The sequence below is a fragment of the Ammodytes marinus genome, assembly GCF_949987685.1.
Source record: "Ammodytes marinus genome assembly, chromosome: 17".
In the NCBI taxonomy this organism is placed as follows: Eukaryota; Metazoa; Chordata; class Actinopteri; order Uranoscopiformes; family Ammodytidae; genus Ammodytes; species Ammodytes marinus.
The window spans coordinates 18,561,082-18,577,080 of NC_137221.1; the positions used below are offsets into that span (position 1 = coordinate 18,561,082).

The 15,999-nt window shown below is 40.2% G+C and overlaps 1 protein-coding gene across 1 annotated transcript; it reads left to right on the forward strand.

The window, feature by feature from the left end:
• Positions 1 to 2,238: 2,238 nt before the first annotated feature.
• Positions 2,239 to 13,875, forward strand: pdk4 (pyruvate dehydrogenase kinase, isozyme 4). Its single transcript, XM_080045635.1, has 11 exons — positions 2,239 to 2,605; positions 3,114 to 3,255; positions 6,204 to 6,275; positions 9,013 to 9,197; positions 10,316 to 10,405; positions 10,630 to 10,707; positions 10,818 to 10,894; positions 10,986 to 11,084; positions 11,378 to 11,491; positions 11,936 to 12,049; positions 12,329 to 13,875. Exons 1-11 carry the CDS (start codon positions 2,494 to 2,496, stop codon positions 12,470 to 12,472), a joined length of 1,227 nt encoding a protein of 408 aa, XP_079901761.1. The 5' UTR covers positions 2,239 to 2,493; the 3' UTR covers positions 12,473 to 13,875.
• Positions 13,876 to 15,999: the final 2,124 nt, after the last annotated feature.

The following is a 15,999-nucleotide window of genomic DNA, read 5'->3' on the forward strand; positions in this document are numbered from 1 at the left end:
CTTGACAATTTCTTTCGTTATTGGGTTCCTTTTCTGGCTGCAGCCTTGAGATAACATGTGACAACCAACCCCCCAAAAAATTTGACGACCAACCCCAACTTGAATTTCTTGCTAGCATCAAGGCCAACAACCATCTGACAACTAATTAGCTTGCTAACCACAATCTAAACTATAGTTTACCCTTCACACTTTCTGAGGGTAACAAGTGTTTTGTTATAAACCCATTGTGTAAAAGCCTAGAAGAAAAATACTGAGAAGCAAAATATTTTGAATTTGACATGAAAAACACAAAACATCCTCTCACCTGAAATGCAGCTGTCTTCCTCCAAGGAAGTCTATGTATGTGACCTCTGATCCCAATTCTGGACCTTTTTTATATCAACATTTCAGAGCTAGCGCGCTCTGTTGGCGAGATATAACGAATGTGACATCCAACCCATGTGACAAATTACCCCGTTCTCCCCTACTTATGGATATTATAATTACTTTCTACAAAATCTGCTAGGAAATAATACCCAAAATGCTGCACACTGCAGGTTTAAAAGGGTCTCATATGTCCATATGTCTCCATACCTTGGACCAAGGCATGGCGTCGCCATGTTGGAAGCGTCATGGTTGGAATGTCATCAGGTGCATTGTTTAGAATTTAGAATTGTTCTTGTCCTTGAAGGCCACTGTAGCTTCTGTTATTATTCAAAAGCGGTGGGGTTACCCATGGAGCGTTGCATTCTAGAACTTTCTAGAATTTTCTAGAACTTTCTTGATGATGTCATATTACACACTGCACCTTTAACTTTACCAACATGGGCCGTCTGCTGTGTGTGTGTGTGTGTGTGTGTGTGTGTGGGCTGGTATTACTCATGTTGTGGGGACATTTCTTTTTTCTTTTTACACAGTGATATTTTGGGGACGTAGGCTACCTTCCTTATGGGGACAAAAAGGAAGTCCCCATAACATAATAATTACATTTTAGGGTGAATATTTGCTTTAAAGGTGCAGTGTGTAATGACATCATCAAGAAAGTTCTAGAAAATTCTAGAAAGTTCTAGAATGCAACACTCCCTGGGTAACCCCACCCCTTTGGAATAATAACAGAAGCTACAGTGGCCTTCAAGGACAAGAACAATTCTAAATTCTAAACAATGCACCTGATGACATTCCAACCATGACGCTTCCAACATAGCGGCACCAATGCCTTGGTCCAAGGTATGGAGAAATATGGACATGTATGAGACCCTTTCTAAGGGGAAAAAAATAATTCTAAATTTTTTTTTCAGCTATTATGCACTAAATTAAACGTACTTATGGATATTATATTTATTTTCTACAAAGTCAAATAAAACCCAAAATTCTACACACTGCATGTTTAAAGGTGCAGTGTGTAATATGACATCATCAAGAAAGTTCAAGAAAGTTCTAGAATGCAACGCTCCCTGGGGAACCCCACCCCTTTTTTCATTTCATTTAATTTAACTTTTATTTATCCTCGAGAGACCTTTTGAATAATAACAGAAGCTACAGTGGCCTTCAAGGACAAGAACAATTCTAAAATCTAAACAATGCACCTGATGACATTCCAAAACCATGGATGCCTCCATAAGACTTGCCTGCTCAATGTACAAAATGTAATATTAATATTTGTAATTCTCCGCTCAGAAGGATAATTCAGATTATTGGCAGAGGTGATTGTACACCAATGAGGACATATTTATGATTGAGTAGATTTTAGCTAATAAATTACTTAAAATGTTACACAGTGCCCCTTTAAGGTAAGGGTAGCCTATAGGCTAGCAACTTCCTGTAGCCATATGGCAGCAATAATATTTTAAACCAATGTAAGAGTCAAGTAGCCTACACACTATTTTCCTATAATTAGCATGTAGGCCCTACCCTTGTTTTACAACCATCATTTAAGAACACCCTCTCAGCTTAAAAGACTAGTAGGCTACCTGACAACTTCAATCAGTTTTCCTTTTCCCCGTCAATGTATCGTTGGCATTGAGGTCCACACGCCACACAATACAGGTCTATTTGGCCTTCCTTCAAGTGTGTTAAATGATATCATCTTACAAGGGCTACAATAATCATGGACACTCCAGGACCACCACTAGGGCCTAAATTCTTCCTTCCTTTCAAATAACACAGCGCCAGCACAATCCTGACGCCCATTGGCTAATGTTAATGTCAGTCGTCCCTCTTGCCCCGCCCCATAACAATACGCGTCGGGAAGTTGCCGTTTTGAAGGACATTTAACAATCAGCCAAGATGGTCAGGGGAACTTGAGGGAACTTACCGAGAAAACAACGCTGGGAAAGTCGTAAACGGAACCTTTTAATACGTCAATTGAATTAACGAAGGAGGCTTTCTTTTGTGTGCGACGCAGAGCCTTAGCCGTGCTAGCTTAACAGTGGTCAAACTGGACTTGGTTGAAGAAAGAAAGGACAGCTTGTCCCTGACACTCTCACAGCCTGGCCCTGTAACGAAGAGAACAACATGAAGTTTGCTCAGTTTCTGCTGAAGAATGGCTCCATCATACCCAAACAAGTGGAGAGGTTTGCTAAGTTTTCGCCTTCTCCCTTGTCTATGAAGCAATTCATTGACTTTGGTAAGTGACCCGAGCGCTGTTGCTTCTGTCGTACAATGCACGTTACCATTACGTTACCAAGTTATTTTGCAGGCTCTCGTGGCAGTTGCACAACTCAAGTTATTCTGTGTGTGTGTGGTGACCGCTGACTGTGAACTACACAGGTCATCGTTTTTTTTTTTGGCTTACCCACCTTATCAACAAAAATGGTGGACACTTTTGAGTCCTGCAAAGACAAGCAGAAGAAAGTTATTATACATTTAACAAAAAAAAATCTAACGTGCGACCTCTCACATCACTGCTCCATCAGTAAAAAAGAAGTAGCCTAATCAAACATATATTTTCATCATGGTTTTCCATATCATATGCACAATACTAAGAATAATACCAGTAATATTATCACTCATACAGACTTCCACAAATGTTAAGGAAATATTGCTGTCAGTGTTTTGGTTTTGACAGAACTAGGTCAAAGGCAGAGGCTTGCTCAGTCATTTTGTCTCCACCTCCCCCCCTCATGTGACTGCAGGCTCTGCCAATGCATGTGAGAAGACCTCCTTTGTGTTCCTGCGGCAGGAGCTTCCTGTCCGACTGGCCAACATCATGAAGGAAATTGATTTCCTCCCAGACAAGCTCCTAGGCACTCCATCCCTGAAGCTCCTAACCAGCTGGTAGGACCCCCTAGTCCACCCTTTGTGTCGTTTGACATTAAAGATGCAGTCTGTGATTCTGGAGAACGCTTGTTGTCAAAATCACATTTGAATATCTCCTCACAATCTGCTACCTGGGATCCGATACGCTGACTGCACCTTTAATCTGTGCCACCATAATCATTGTTTACCAAACTAAAGTCTTTCTGTACCTCTCTGCGCCCTCTGAATCCTTCTGCGTGTCTGTTTATTTCACCCACAGGTCAAGTAGGGGCTGCTCCTCCTTTTAGCACGGGGATAGTTATGAAACAGTAGTGTCTAGTGTCTGGGTCATCTAAGGCCTCTCCTTATTATCTCGTAAAACATACAAAAATCTCCATCATTTAAGTACAGGTCAGGTCTACAGGTAGAAAATAGCAACTTGCTAAAACCTGTTACAAAACATCTCTCCTTGCTCTAAACAAGGGTAATGTTTCATTTGTGCATTGTCCCTGTTTTAAATAAAGTTACATACTGATTATTAGTAACACTAACAGGCTTTTGTTATTCGTTGTAAATACAGCTGTTGAGGTCGTCCGGGTTCATATGCGGTTCAGGGTTAGGGTGAGCACACGCCCATCTAAGGTGCAATATAACCATGTTCTAAACCAAAGGTTAAAAGGCTGTATGTTTAAACATAAAGGGTGCAGCCAAGCATCGGTGCATACATTAAATGATTATCACGTGTGTTCTTGGACTTTAGCCGCTTGTAGAATAGCTTTAATTATTTTCGCGTGTCTCCATGAGATAATACAAACCACTGCGTAGATGCATGTGACAGGGTGGACACTAGTTAAAGTTTGGATGATGGATTCAGCCACATTCTTCTGGCTAAATCCTCTACTGTATGCAGGGAACAAATAAGTGCTGAAGTTGCAGGCTAGGTGCAAAAGAGCTCCAAGTCCTGTATCTGTTTATTCCTGCTACTACACATTTGTTATAGAGGGATAGTTTATTAATCCCCAAGGGAAATTATTCACCACAGCTGCTATTTTCCAGTAGCATCATGTGAAAACTACAATATTCTAATGCAGTTTTTACCCTAGCATTCTGATTATGTGTTGTGCAAGTCACATAAGAAGACGCTAACAACAGGTCTACACCCCACCCCCACTCTTTTCAGAAGGGCCACAGTAGTGTCTATATATGGCCATGCACCTCTTGTACCGTGGCTTTCTTTCCAGACTACTTTTGGATTGTCAACAAAAAAAAGAGTTAACCTGTTGTCACTTGTCAGTGTCGTTGCCATAGGGAGAGAAGCCACACCATGCTTTTTCCTGGCAAAGCCTGTGAGAATACACACGCTGCAAAATAATCCATTTCAAGATACACAGACCTTTTGCATGATGGGACGTAATCCAAAATGTGAGAGTTGAAGGTCAGCCGAGGGACATAACTCGGCACGCGTAAAGCGTAGCCACACTGCTGCTAACCTTTCACTCAGTTTGTCTACACAGTAATACAACACGAGACAGTGTGACTGCTGTGAGCTCGGCTCTTGAGTATTATTCATTCTCTGGTTAACAGAAGTCTGTCATGCAACAAGCAAATATTATCCAAGCGTGGGAATGCTCTGAGCCTATTTGAGCAGTTGTTGAACACATTGGTTTCAGTGTTTCCCCCAGGAAATGTCTTAGTCAAGGTGGTCACTGTCTAGCCGTACATGAGGCGCGGCGCGAAGCGCCGCGGCGAAAATTTTGGGGGTATTTTGCTCAAAGATGCCAATGCGCCCTAAAGAAATAGTTCTGTTTATTTGAATGACACTGACCTTACAGTTGTGCAATTTTGTTTGCTATGTGCACATTTTGTGCAAACATGCAGACGGTACAAAATACAATTAAAGAAAAGTTCTACTGTTTTGGTGCAATACCATGCAGACACACTAAATAAAAATAATGGACCATACACTTAACATGTGTATCAAAGTGCTTTTTAAAGTTCCTTTTTGGATGGGGGGCTGTTGTGAGATTATTGTGGACAATAGGCATACTGTGATGCGATTAATTCATATATGGTTATTATTAGCCTACTTGCTTGATTTCTTTTTAAATACAGAGGTTATTGGTTGTTTTGGAACATGTATTTCCAAATTTAAAACATAAAAATAAAGCAGCATTTAAAATTCAGAAAAATAAATCTTGTATGGCTACACTAGCATGCTGTTTTAAAAATAATTCAATAATTGAAATAATACAATGTGTTTTCCCCTTAAAATTACTAAATGCATTTCAAAGACAGTTACAGTGTGCACTTCTGTAAACTTACTGAAAGGTGCCTGGGCCATCACTCTCATGCATGTATCAGACTTTTCTCTGCGCTGTATGAGCCGATAAGTTGTGTTGCCACGGTGATGTGGAGTGTTAAACTAGTCTAGCTTTGCAGAGCACTTCTTTCTGTTCAGCTAAATATCCCCATAGAACCGCACTGCGTTTATTATCGCCACAGGTTAAATATCGGTTTGCTGCTGCTCGTTTCCCGCGTACATGCCGTAGTCGCGCGCAGCGCGGGACGGTCGCGCGCGCAGAGCCCCCGACACAGAGCAGCTGATAGTCTGAGCAGAGAGAAACGCTTGGAGACATATGTGCACATTTATTTACCGCAAATCACGGCCTTTCGCGCATTTCTGACCATGAAAAATCACACATCGCGCTTGCTAGTACATTAATTGTGCAGCACTAAAAATAAAAAAAATAAAGATTTAATTTTTTTTTTTTTTTGGTCGGTCAGTAGTCAAGGCGGGGGGCTGGTTTTGCTAAGGCGGCCGCCTTAACTATAAAGCGCTGGGGGAAACACTGGGTTTAAATGCCCCAAATAAAGTTTTGATTAAATGTAAGAATCACAAGCTAGATTTTAATTTTCTTTTTTTTTCTTTATCATATTGGAGCATTTTTGTCATTCTTTTATTACAATGTATCCTTTGTGTCCAACAGGTATTCACAGAGTTTGTTGGAGCTTGTAGATTTTTTAGAACAAGACCCAAATGATAAGGATGTCCTCAAAAGGTAAGTCATTTACACAAACCTTTCAGTATGCAGGTATGGCTTGTGTAGACCCTGAAAAATAAATCTCTATAGTTGTTTTGTCTCAGTCCCTAGCCCGCTAATTATTGAGTTACCGCATACTCAATTATCCAGTTTTTCTGTAATTATTTGTTAAGAGCCCATTTTCAACCTCACACTGATAAGCTTAGATCACTAAAGTGTGATTGGAGTCAGTAGTACAGTCTCCTAACACTATCCCTAACCAGTACAGCTGTAGTCACATCTCTTAAATTCACATACCTTGTTGTCCAGCCCCTGAAGGCCACCGTCAGACTCGGTAGAAGATTAATGACAGGGTTGCTCCCAAAGGTTTTCCACAAAGTTAATGCTCCACTGCGCCATTCGAAATGCAGCACTATTAAAAGTGGCTGTTCATGCAGTTCAGTAACAGCAATATTTCATTTTAATTGGGAGTAATTCATCTTGTTTATCCATTACGCATTTCAATATTTGCTATGTGGGTGTGTAGACTTTAAATGTTATCAGGTAACATCTGTTAACATTTTCACTGCTTTGAATTCAAACTATTATTATAAGCACTTTATCAAAGAGTAGCTTTACCTGTTTGACCTCTTATGATGTCCTGTTTGAAGTAGCTCCAGGCGACACTAAATGAGGGATGATGTAATGTTTTTATGTCAATGCATTTGTCAAGGGACCGGCCGAGTCATATTCTAGACATCGGATATTTATTTATTTATTTATTTAGTATTCTTTCGGACAATTCCACACAATACACAATTTTCTCTTGCAAATATTCATACATCATACTTTGTGTTGTCCGAAGGGAGACGGAAGAAGCCAAAGGCTTATCAGGTCCCGCCCCCATTTTCATCAAATTCGGATTCAGATACACAGATTACTGTTACAAAATAAAAATAAAACAAACAAAAAACATTATTTTTTATATATATATAGCTATATATGTATATATATATATATATATACATACATACATATATACATACATATATATATACACACACATATATATACATATACATATATATACATACATACACATACACATACTTTTTTTTTAAGAATCTGCAGTCCAATACACAGTCAATTTTAATCTAATTGCTTCAGCTTTTAAAATCAGTTCAGCACAGTTCAGTTTTTCTGTGACAATGCCAAGTGTATAAAGTGTGAAGTGGCCTTGTATTTGGCCTGTTCCATTACTAAACTGGTAGTCTAAACACTTCTGCAAAAGTATTCCAAAACAAGTCTGTCTGCTGGCCTGTATTATTTGTTACAATATTGATTATGAAAGTGACATTGACATTGTGCTCAGGTTATTAGTCTGTAATTTTCAATAATTTTTGAAACATAATTTGCTTTGAAATTGCGCAAACTGCAACTCCCTGTGACAACTTCATCAAGTCCATTCCACAGCTTAATACCATTTACAGAAATCGAAAAGGATTTAAGTGTGGTCCGTATATTTTTCTCAGTGAATTTACCTTTTCTTCTTAAATCATGCGAAACTTCTCTGTCTTCAAACATTGCTTGTAAACTGTTAGGAAGGCTTTTCTTTGAAGCCTTGTAAATAATTTGTACTGTGTGGTAATTTACCACATCACGTAATTTGAGAATTCTGCCTTCAATAAAGAAGTTATTAGTGTGTGCCCTGTAATTGGCTTGGTAAATAATTCGTATTGCTTTCTTTTGAAGAATCTCCAACGGGTGCAATGTACCTTTGTAAGTGTTTCCCCATATTTCAGCACAGTAATGCAGATGTGGGGAAACTAAACTCCAGTATAATACAAGCAAGGCCTTTTGATTGAAACAATGTTGTGCTTTCCAAAGTATAGAAATACTCCTGGCTATTTTGCCCCTGAGATGGCTAACTTGTGGTTTCCAGCTTAATTTATCGTCAATTATTACCCCTAGGACTTTGTGTTGCTTGACCCTTTGAATTTCAATCCCATTTACCTTGATTTTTACAGCGACATCTGATGCTCTCCTGCCAAACATCATGAATTTAGTTTTTTCTAAATTTAGTGATAACTTATTTCGGTTTAACCACCCATGTAACTTAGTCAATTCACTGTTTACGATCTCAACCATATTATTCAGATCTTTCCCCGAATAGAAGATGTTTGTGTCGTCCGCAAATAAAATCAACCTTAAGACTTTCGACACTTTATATATGTCATTTATATAAAGCAGGAATAATTTCGGCCCCAAGATTGACCCCTGAGGGACCCCACAAACAATATCTAAGCATGTCGATGTGAACTCCCCTAATTTCACAAATTGTTTCCTGTCATGTAAATAACTTCTGACCCAGTCATGTGCCAAACCTCGAATGCCATATTTCTCCAGTTTATTAAGAAGGATGTCATGATTAATAGTGTCGAATGCTTTTTTGTATTGGTACATCCTTAACAGACTGGTGTGAGCGTGTATGTGTGTGTGTGTAGTATGCTTGCCGTTTACTTGTGTAAACTGTATATGGCTGGGGAAGATATTGATTTATAATTGCATCATGAGTCTTAATTAATTTCAAACATGAAAGTTCTACAGAAGAATACAAATAAACCATATGGCCATATATAATCAGATTTCCTGATATGTTTATTGAAAGGTGGTCTTGTGCAATGTGCTATGTTTAGCAGGCTTGTTGACACGTTGTACTACCTAGTACCACTACCCACACATACTCACTTGCTTCCATTACCTCTCTGACCCTCAGCTTCACACAGACTCTGGTGAACATCCGTAACAGGCACAACAACGTGGTGCCCACCATGGCCCAGGGCGTGGTGGAGTTCAAGGAGGCCTTCGGCTCAGACCCCGTCACCAACCAGAACGTCCAGTACTTCCTGGACCGCTTCTACATGAGCCGCATCTCCACGCGCATGCTCATGAACCAGCACAGTCAGTATTCCACTCATTGATGGACTGTGAGTTAATCCCACCCCAAGATCAGGTCTTTAAAGGTGGAGTCAGCGATTATGGAGAATGATGCTCTCAAAATAACTTTTTGTCAGAATCAGTAAATATATCCTCACCATCTGCTACCTAAAGAAAAATCTGGTATTTATACACAGCTTAGGCTCTGTAAACGGGCATGTTGCTAGCTACGCTGGGCCCCCTTTGTTTACTTGCCAGATTACACAGCCTAGGCTGTGTATTAACACTTGTTTTTTTTTTTTTTCAGCGCACACACACGAAACAGACAGTTGGCGTATGGCGGAGATATTCTCTGATTTTCACAAAAACTGATTTTGACATCAAGCGTTCTCCAAAATCACTGTCTCCACTTTTAAATGGAACTCAGAGTGCTGAAAATACTCAAGGGGCCAGCATTGTCACAGCACTAGCATTTATCTAATCACTTCACAAGTGCCACGTAGTCACACCAGACCTGCCTTGATAACTTTTCAGTGGTGCATGCACCTGCATCACTTCCATTGAATCATCAATGCGGAACACTGTCTGCCGTTCCAATACCCATACTTTTTGCTATTGTCCCAATTCTTGTGGTCAGATTTAGTGTACTTAAAAATACCCAGATATCTACTACATCTGTCCCAGATTTTTAGTGTTGAAAACAGCATGCTATTTGGGCGATTCTGACCCACAATCCAGTGTGCACCGGAAGTGACGTCACATTGACGGAGCCACCGTATGAAAGCAACCAGGGATGCGACGGATATAAAAGCAAGGCGCAAAGTTATGATTAAGTAAATAAGTAAAAGTATGTCCCAATTGTATGCCTACGGCATGCTAACTAGATTATTTGTATGGTCAAATGTAGTATGTAGAATAGAAAAAAGAAAAAGTGCGCTATTTGGAACGCAGGGTGTTTGCTTGGCTAAATGTTAGCAATACATCTTGTTGTTAAGAAAAAAAAACTGCAAAGAACTCACTCACCTTGATATGTACATTATATTTGATTTAATATTAACAAATGTACAACATATGTGAATGGCAAATTGTGTCTTTACGTGTGTGTTTTTGAATCAAACTATTATTCTTTTGTTTTCATGTAGCATTGATATTCGATGGTAGCGCAAACCCAGCCCACCCCAAGCATATTGGTGGCATTGACCCCTGCTGTGAAGTTGCAGAGGTTGTGAAAGGTAATTATTAATATTCTTTAGCTCCAATCCTGCTGTCCTTGTATATACAAATGTGCTGGATGCATTGTCTGCTTTGCACCACCCAGATTCATGACTGTTCATGACTGTTTGTACATTGACCCTAAGAATAGAGTGTGAAGTGATGTCATGATTTGCATGGTTTTAATAGACTCACCTTTTGAATGTTTTGTAAACCATTTTTTCTTTTTCTTTTAACTTGGTAGATGCCTACGAGACATCAAAGATGCTGTGTGAGCAGTACTACATGGCCTCTCCTGATCTGGAGATCCAAGAAGTCAATGGTAAGTCGTACAAACAAACGTACTGTTTTACTGGCAAATATTTTGTAACTGTGTGTCCAGATTTTTAACAGTTACTCTTGCCTGTACTATATACAACATTCTTCACACAGCCAAAAACCCTGGACAGCCCCTCAAAATGGTCTATGTGCCATCCCATCTCTACCATATGCTGTTTGAGCTTTTCAAGGTACAGTATCCAGCAAACCTGAACACCAGTATTCTTTGCCAAACGTCTGCTAAATGACTTTGTAATTCACGGTGGATGTTTCTCATGTCAGAACGCCATGAGAGCTACAGTGGAGACCCATGAGAACAGCATTACGATGCCACCGGTCAAAGTGCGAGTTTCACTGGGACCTGAGGACCTCACTATCAAGGTAGATGAGGACGCCGAGACTTGAGATAAACCATAATGTTTGTACTAAAGGCTGCTTTTGTAAAGGATGAATCGATAAACCAGTGTTATATCATACTGACAAACTGTGCCTTCCACTACCATCTACTCTATGGGTGTCCATGTGGACCTTGTTACCTTGACACAGAGTATGCCATGCTTTTGATTCCATTCACATGGAAAATGCTGAACAGCTGATGAGTTCACTGGACAGGAGCCTGGTAGCAAAACAATGAAATGACCCATGACATGTCTTTATTACCTTTTTATTTTTAGATGTCGGACAAAGGTGGTGGAGTCCCTCTGAGGAAGATTGAGCGTCTGTTCAGCTACATGTACTCCACGGCTCCCAGTCCAGTCCAAGAAGACATGTCTCGCAACGCACCACTGGTGAGACTAATCTCTGGACACTTTATTGCTTTGAGCGTTCAGTGTTGATGAGTGTCTTAAGTGCATACACAGTATGTTGCAAGACCCACACGCTGGCTTCTACATTTTAAACATGAGATTCAGTTCAGGGAAATGTCGCTGTTGCTGTTCTGAACGGGGATGGAAAGTACACTCAATTGTAATTCTCCCTGTGCCAAACAACGACACACACAACTAGGCATTGGTTGCAAAACAGCTTATTAAAAAGAGGAATACAGTCAGCAACATTTCACTGTAACCACCCGAGAGACTGAAGATCTTGTTTACGAAGCAAACCTCTATAGTATCCACTTCATTTGTTTTATGTTGTAAAATAGCAAGTGGCCCAGGTTTGCTTATCTGTATGGATACCGTAACTTCTATATTGTTTCCCTTCCTTCCTTTTTTCCCTCCTTCTTTCCTCAGGCTGGTTTTGGCTACGGCCTGCCCATCTCCCGTCTCTATGCCAAGTACTTCCAGGGAGACCTGCAGCTCTACTCTATGGAGGGCTACGGCACCTCAGCTGTCATATACATGAAGGTGAGAGCAACCGTACCAACACACCCTAAATACAGTACTAACAGTACTATCAGTAATAACCTAGAGAGCCGGGATGTCTTAGTTAGTTGTCTTAGCTCACATATGAATTTTCAGGTCAACTGCACATACTGGATTGACTTAGTGGCTGCAGATCTGTACTACGCAGTGCACAGAGTTTTAATCGAGCAAAGCTGGACTTTTTTTTTTTTAGAAAGCGCAATGACAAACAAGCAGGATCTGACTCCAGACTAACAAGTTCCCTTCTCTTCTGTATCAAAGGCCTTGTCCTCGGAGTCCGTGGAGAGACTTCCAGTTTTCAACAAGTCAGCCTTACGGCATTACCAGTCCACCATAGAGGCTGATGACTGGTGCATGCCCAGCAGCGATCCAAAGAAATTGGGCAAGTATAAGAGGACTATGTAATTGTGGACCGAGGGATGAAGTGGAGCACACTCTAAAATACCCTGAATTGAAAACAATAATAGGATTTTAAAAAAAGAAGAAGGTCCATTTTGGAAGAAATGGATAACGTGTACTGTAAGTGGGAGAAGGAGGAAAAGGTATCCAACTTGTCGCGGGACCTGGAATGTGTCATTTCTGAAATCGGAGAGAACGGTTAAAAGCTCTTATTGTGGGTGTCACCAATCGACTGAATGCAACAAAAGACTGAACTTTTAGGCAATGTAGCCCCAGCACATGCTCACCACGTTTAAATTATTCATACTATCTGTTGATTCCAGGGTGCTTATGTTAATGGAAAGTCAAGTTTTAATCGCCCTTTGCATAAATGATAATTTGTCATCACACTCCTTTGAAATCTCTGGCTGAAGTTGTGTTTTTATGAATATGAATAATAATTTAATGTGGTTAAATGAATAATCCCACAGCTAAAGTGGGGTCGCTTGAGTTACACAGAACAGTAGCAATGTGTGTTCTTCCACTTCTGTTCCTATTGGCATTTCAGTCATTTCTAACTCCATACACACAACCTCTGCATTTCAGTACTGTTCTCATGCAACTACAACATTTCAGAGACCAAACATTGGCACTGGTTACTCATGTTGTGAAACCAGATAAGTTTTGCTATTGATGACATCAGATGTCCCAATTTAAGTCTTTTAGCCTTTTTAAATTGAGATGTAAACAAAACATTTAAATTTTTTTTTAACGGAGCATTCTGCATGTCTGTAGACGTAACTTCCCAGTGCCTTGGTTGTTGGATAAATTGTGAATATTGAGAAAATATTTTGAGACTGAGACATGTTGGCCAGCTATGGAGTTCCATAGAGAAGTTTAATAGTTAAAACGTAGTACTGCGACCTTATACAAGTTGGTTAAACTGTGAATAATTGTATTTTAATTAGAACAACTGCTTTCCTCTGTTGGAACTAGTGTGAAGTTGGAACTAAAAAAAACATGTTTAAACATTGTTCCAAGAAAGTTTTTTGAGTGTTTATCGCTGCATGTGTTCTGTATTTAAGTTAATGACTTTAGAGAGTGTGAAATGTTAAATGTGGCACTTCAGAATACTACACTGCCACTCAAGCTTTCTGTTATATGACAGTACTGTAAGACATTATACTCCATATAGTGAGTTTGGATGATGCACAGGAACATCACAGAGAGATATTGTTCAGACAACAATACCATATGCACGCTGTATTGATCTAATAGATATCGTCCTATCTATTTCTAACAAAGTCATATATTTTTCCATCGTTTTAAGAATTCTGTTGAGTATGTGTTGATTCAAGTATTAACTCCGACTCGTTGGCATTTTACACTGTGTATGCATCACTCTCAAAGTGGTGTGGTTCACCATGAAGAGGACCAGAGAATGTAGGAAATAAAATGAAAAAGAATCTTGTCACTCCTCAACACGTCTTTTATTGTACCTTTTGTGTGGCTCTGTGTATTTTTTTAAAATATAAAACTCAACCCTGGAGCGTCTGTTGTTGATCTGTTAACTGGTGTTTTGTGACACATTTGTTTATGCAACATGAAACAGTTCAGGTCGTTGGAAGTTGTTGCCTCCCCTCGACGTTCCCCTGTGACTACCTCCTCTCTCTACACAGCTTGTTTTAGGAAACTTTTGTCACCCTTCGCTTTCCCTGGCCATCCGCCAATAGGGGTTTGAGAACAGGCTGTCCTTGCCCCTTCATTATAGTGTGCCCACATCATGTCGCGCTCTGTTCCAGCTCTCTTACTGCTCTCAGTTTGCCTCGCTCGGTTCTGTTTTCCAGTTCACCAAGGCATCATTATACATAAACTGCAGTATGCAAGCTTATCCTCAAAGATGAGAGCACAAATAACAACGCTGCAATGTCAGTGTCACCACATCGGTCAAGTTCAGTTGATTGTAAAACCCATTTCCACTTTCCTTTTTATTATAATAATGTGTTTCTTATGAATGGACTCTCTCACTCCCTCTCTGCCTGGATTTCACAGGTTTATTTTGAGAGCTCGGGGAGTCCAGTCCGACCGTTTAGTCATCCAAATAATGTTCAGACATCGGGCACACATGCACACCAACAGAGCTCCAACAGATTTCATTGGGATCTCATTTACTTTTTTCTATGGCGGTCAATAAAATGTGAACATAAAAAAGCTGTCAGTTGTTAATCTAGTGTAAAGACAGGTCTGAGTTCATGGGTAGTGGTGCACCTGCAGCACTGTACAGAGAGGGAGATGTAAAACCACGAGCCCTGAACCCGGATCAACTATTAGCACTCATACGTGTGTGTGTGTGTGTGTGTGTGTGTGTGTGTGTGTGTGTGTGTGTGTGTGTGTGTGTGTGTGTGTGTGTGTGTGTGTGTGTGTGTGTGTGTGTGTGTGTGTGTGTGTGTGTGTGTGTGTGTGTGTGTGTGTGTGTGTGTGTGTGTGTGTGTGTGTGTGTGTGTGTGTGTGTGTGTGTGTGTGTGTGTGTGTGTGTGTGTGTGTGTGTGTGTGTGTGTGTGTGTGTGTGTGTGTGTGTGTGTGTGTGTGTGTGTGTGTGTGTGTGTGTGTGTGTGTGTGTGTGTGACGTGACGTGACACAGTAACTCAAGCTGCTGTGAAAATAAGCGAATTATTTACACAAACAGTAGAGTTCCACACACGCATCGAAACGCCTATGTGGTAGGTAGCACACTCACCTCACTGGTGAAATGGTATGTTTACTCAGACTGATAACATGTTTGCTTTCAAACTGACAGTGAGAATACAAGCTGCTGAATGAGTTTGACCTTAAATGTATTGATTTGGATTAGTTTCCATTTGCATTTTGAAAGTGGCCAAAAGATTTCTTCCAACAAATATCTATATTAATTGTAATAATAAACGATTAACTGTCACAGCATAGACACACTGTTCATTGTGTGTGCACTATGGACTGAGCCGTAATGCTCATAATGATTTACACCAATAGAGCAGCACATTGACTTACAACTGAGACAGTGAGGTCAATGATAAGTGGCGTTTAATTTCTTTGAGTGAAAATGTGACATTGTATGGACTTTTCCATAATCACTCATCACTGGAAGAACCACTTCATGCTACCTTTTTTAGTAGAACATGTTTGCTCTCTGTGTCTGTGTAGACTTTTTGACTAGAGAATAGGAAAAAGCAAACTCTGTTTCCTTTCTCCAATCCTAATTCAGCCTTTATTATTGAAAGCCGAGCAACCTTTATCATATCCTCAGGCGGCCAGTTCATTTTCTCCTCCGTGATACAAAAAACACTATTCGCTCAGTAGCATCTCTCTCTCCAGGCAGCAGCCTCCGTCTCATGAGTGCTCTCCTTCGATAATACACTGGCATTATCTCCCTGTGTTCAATTAGACTTCACTCCTGGATAAAATAGACAGAGATGCTCACACCATTACAGCCCGCTGTTGTGACTGGGATAATTGGGCTGAGTCACACAGTCAGTACAGAATTAAAGGTCTATCTGAGACTTTTCAAAGTCTTTTTA

Excerpts from the sequence above, each read along its gene's own strand:
- pdk4 (XM_080045635.1), top strand. The coding sequence starts at position 2,494 with ATGAAGTTTGCTCAGTTTCTGCTGAAGAATGGCTCCATCATACCCAAA. Across the intron at positions 3,256-6,203 it reads CTGAAGCTCCTAACCAGCTG|GTATTCACAGAGTTTGTTGG; the intron begins GTAGGACCCCCT and ends TGTGTCCAACAG. Across the intron at positions 11,085-11,377 it reads CTGAGGACCTCACTATCAAG|ATGTCGGACAAAGGTGGTGG; the intron begins GTAGATGAGGAC and ends TTTTATTTTTAG.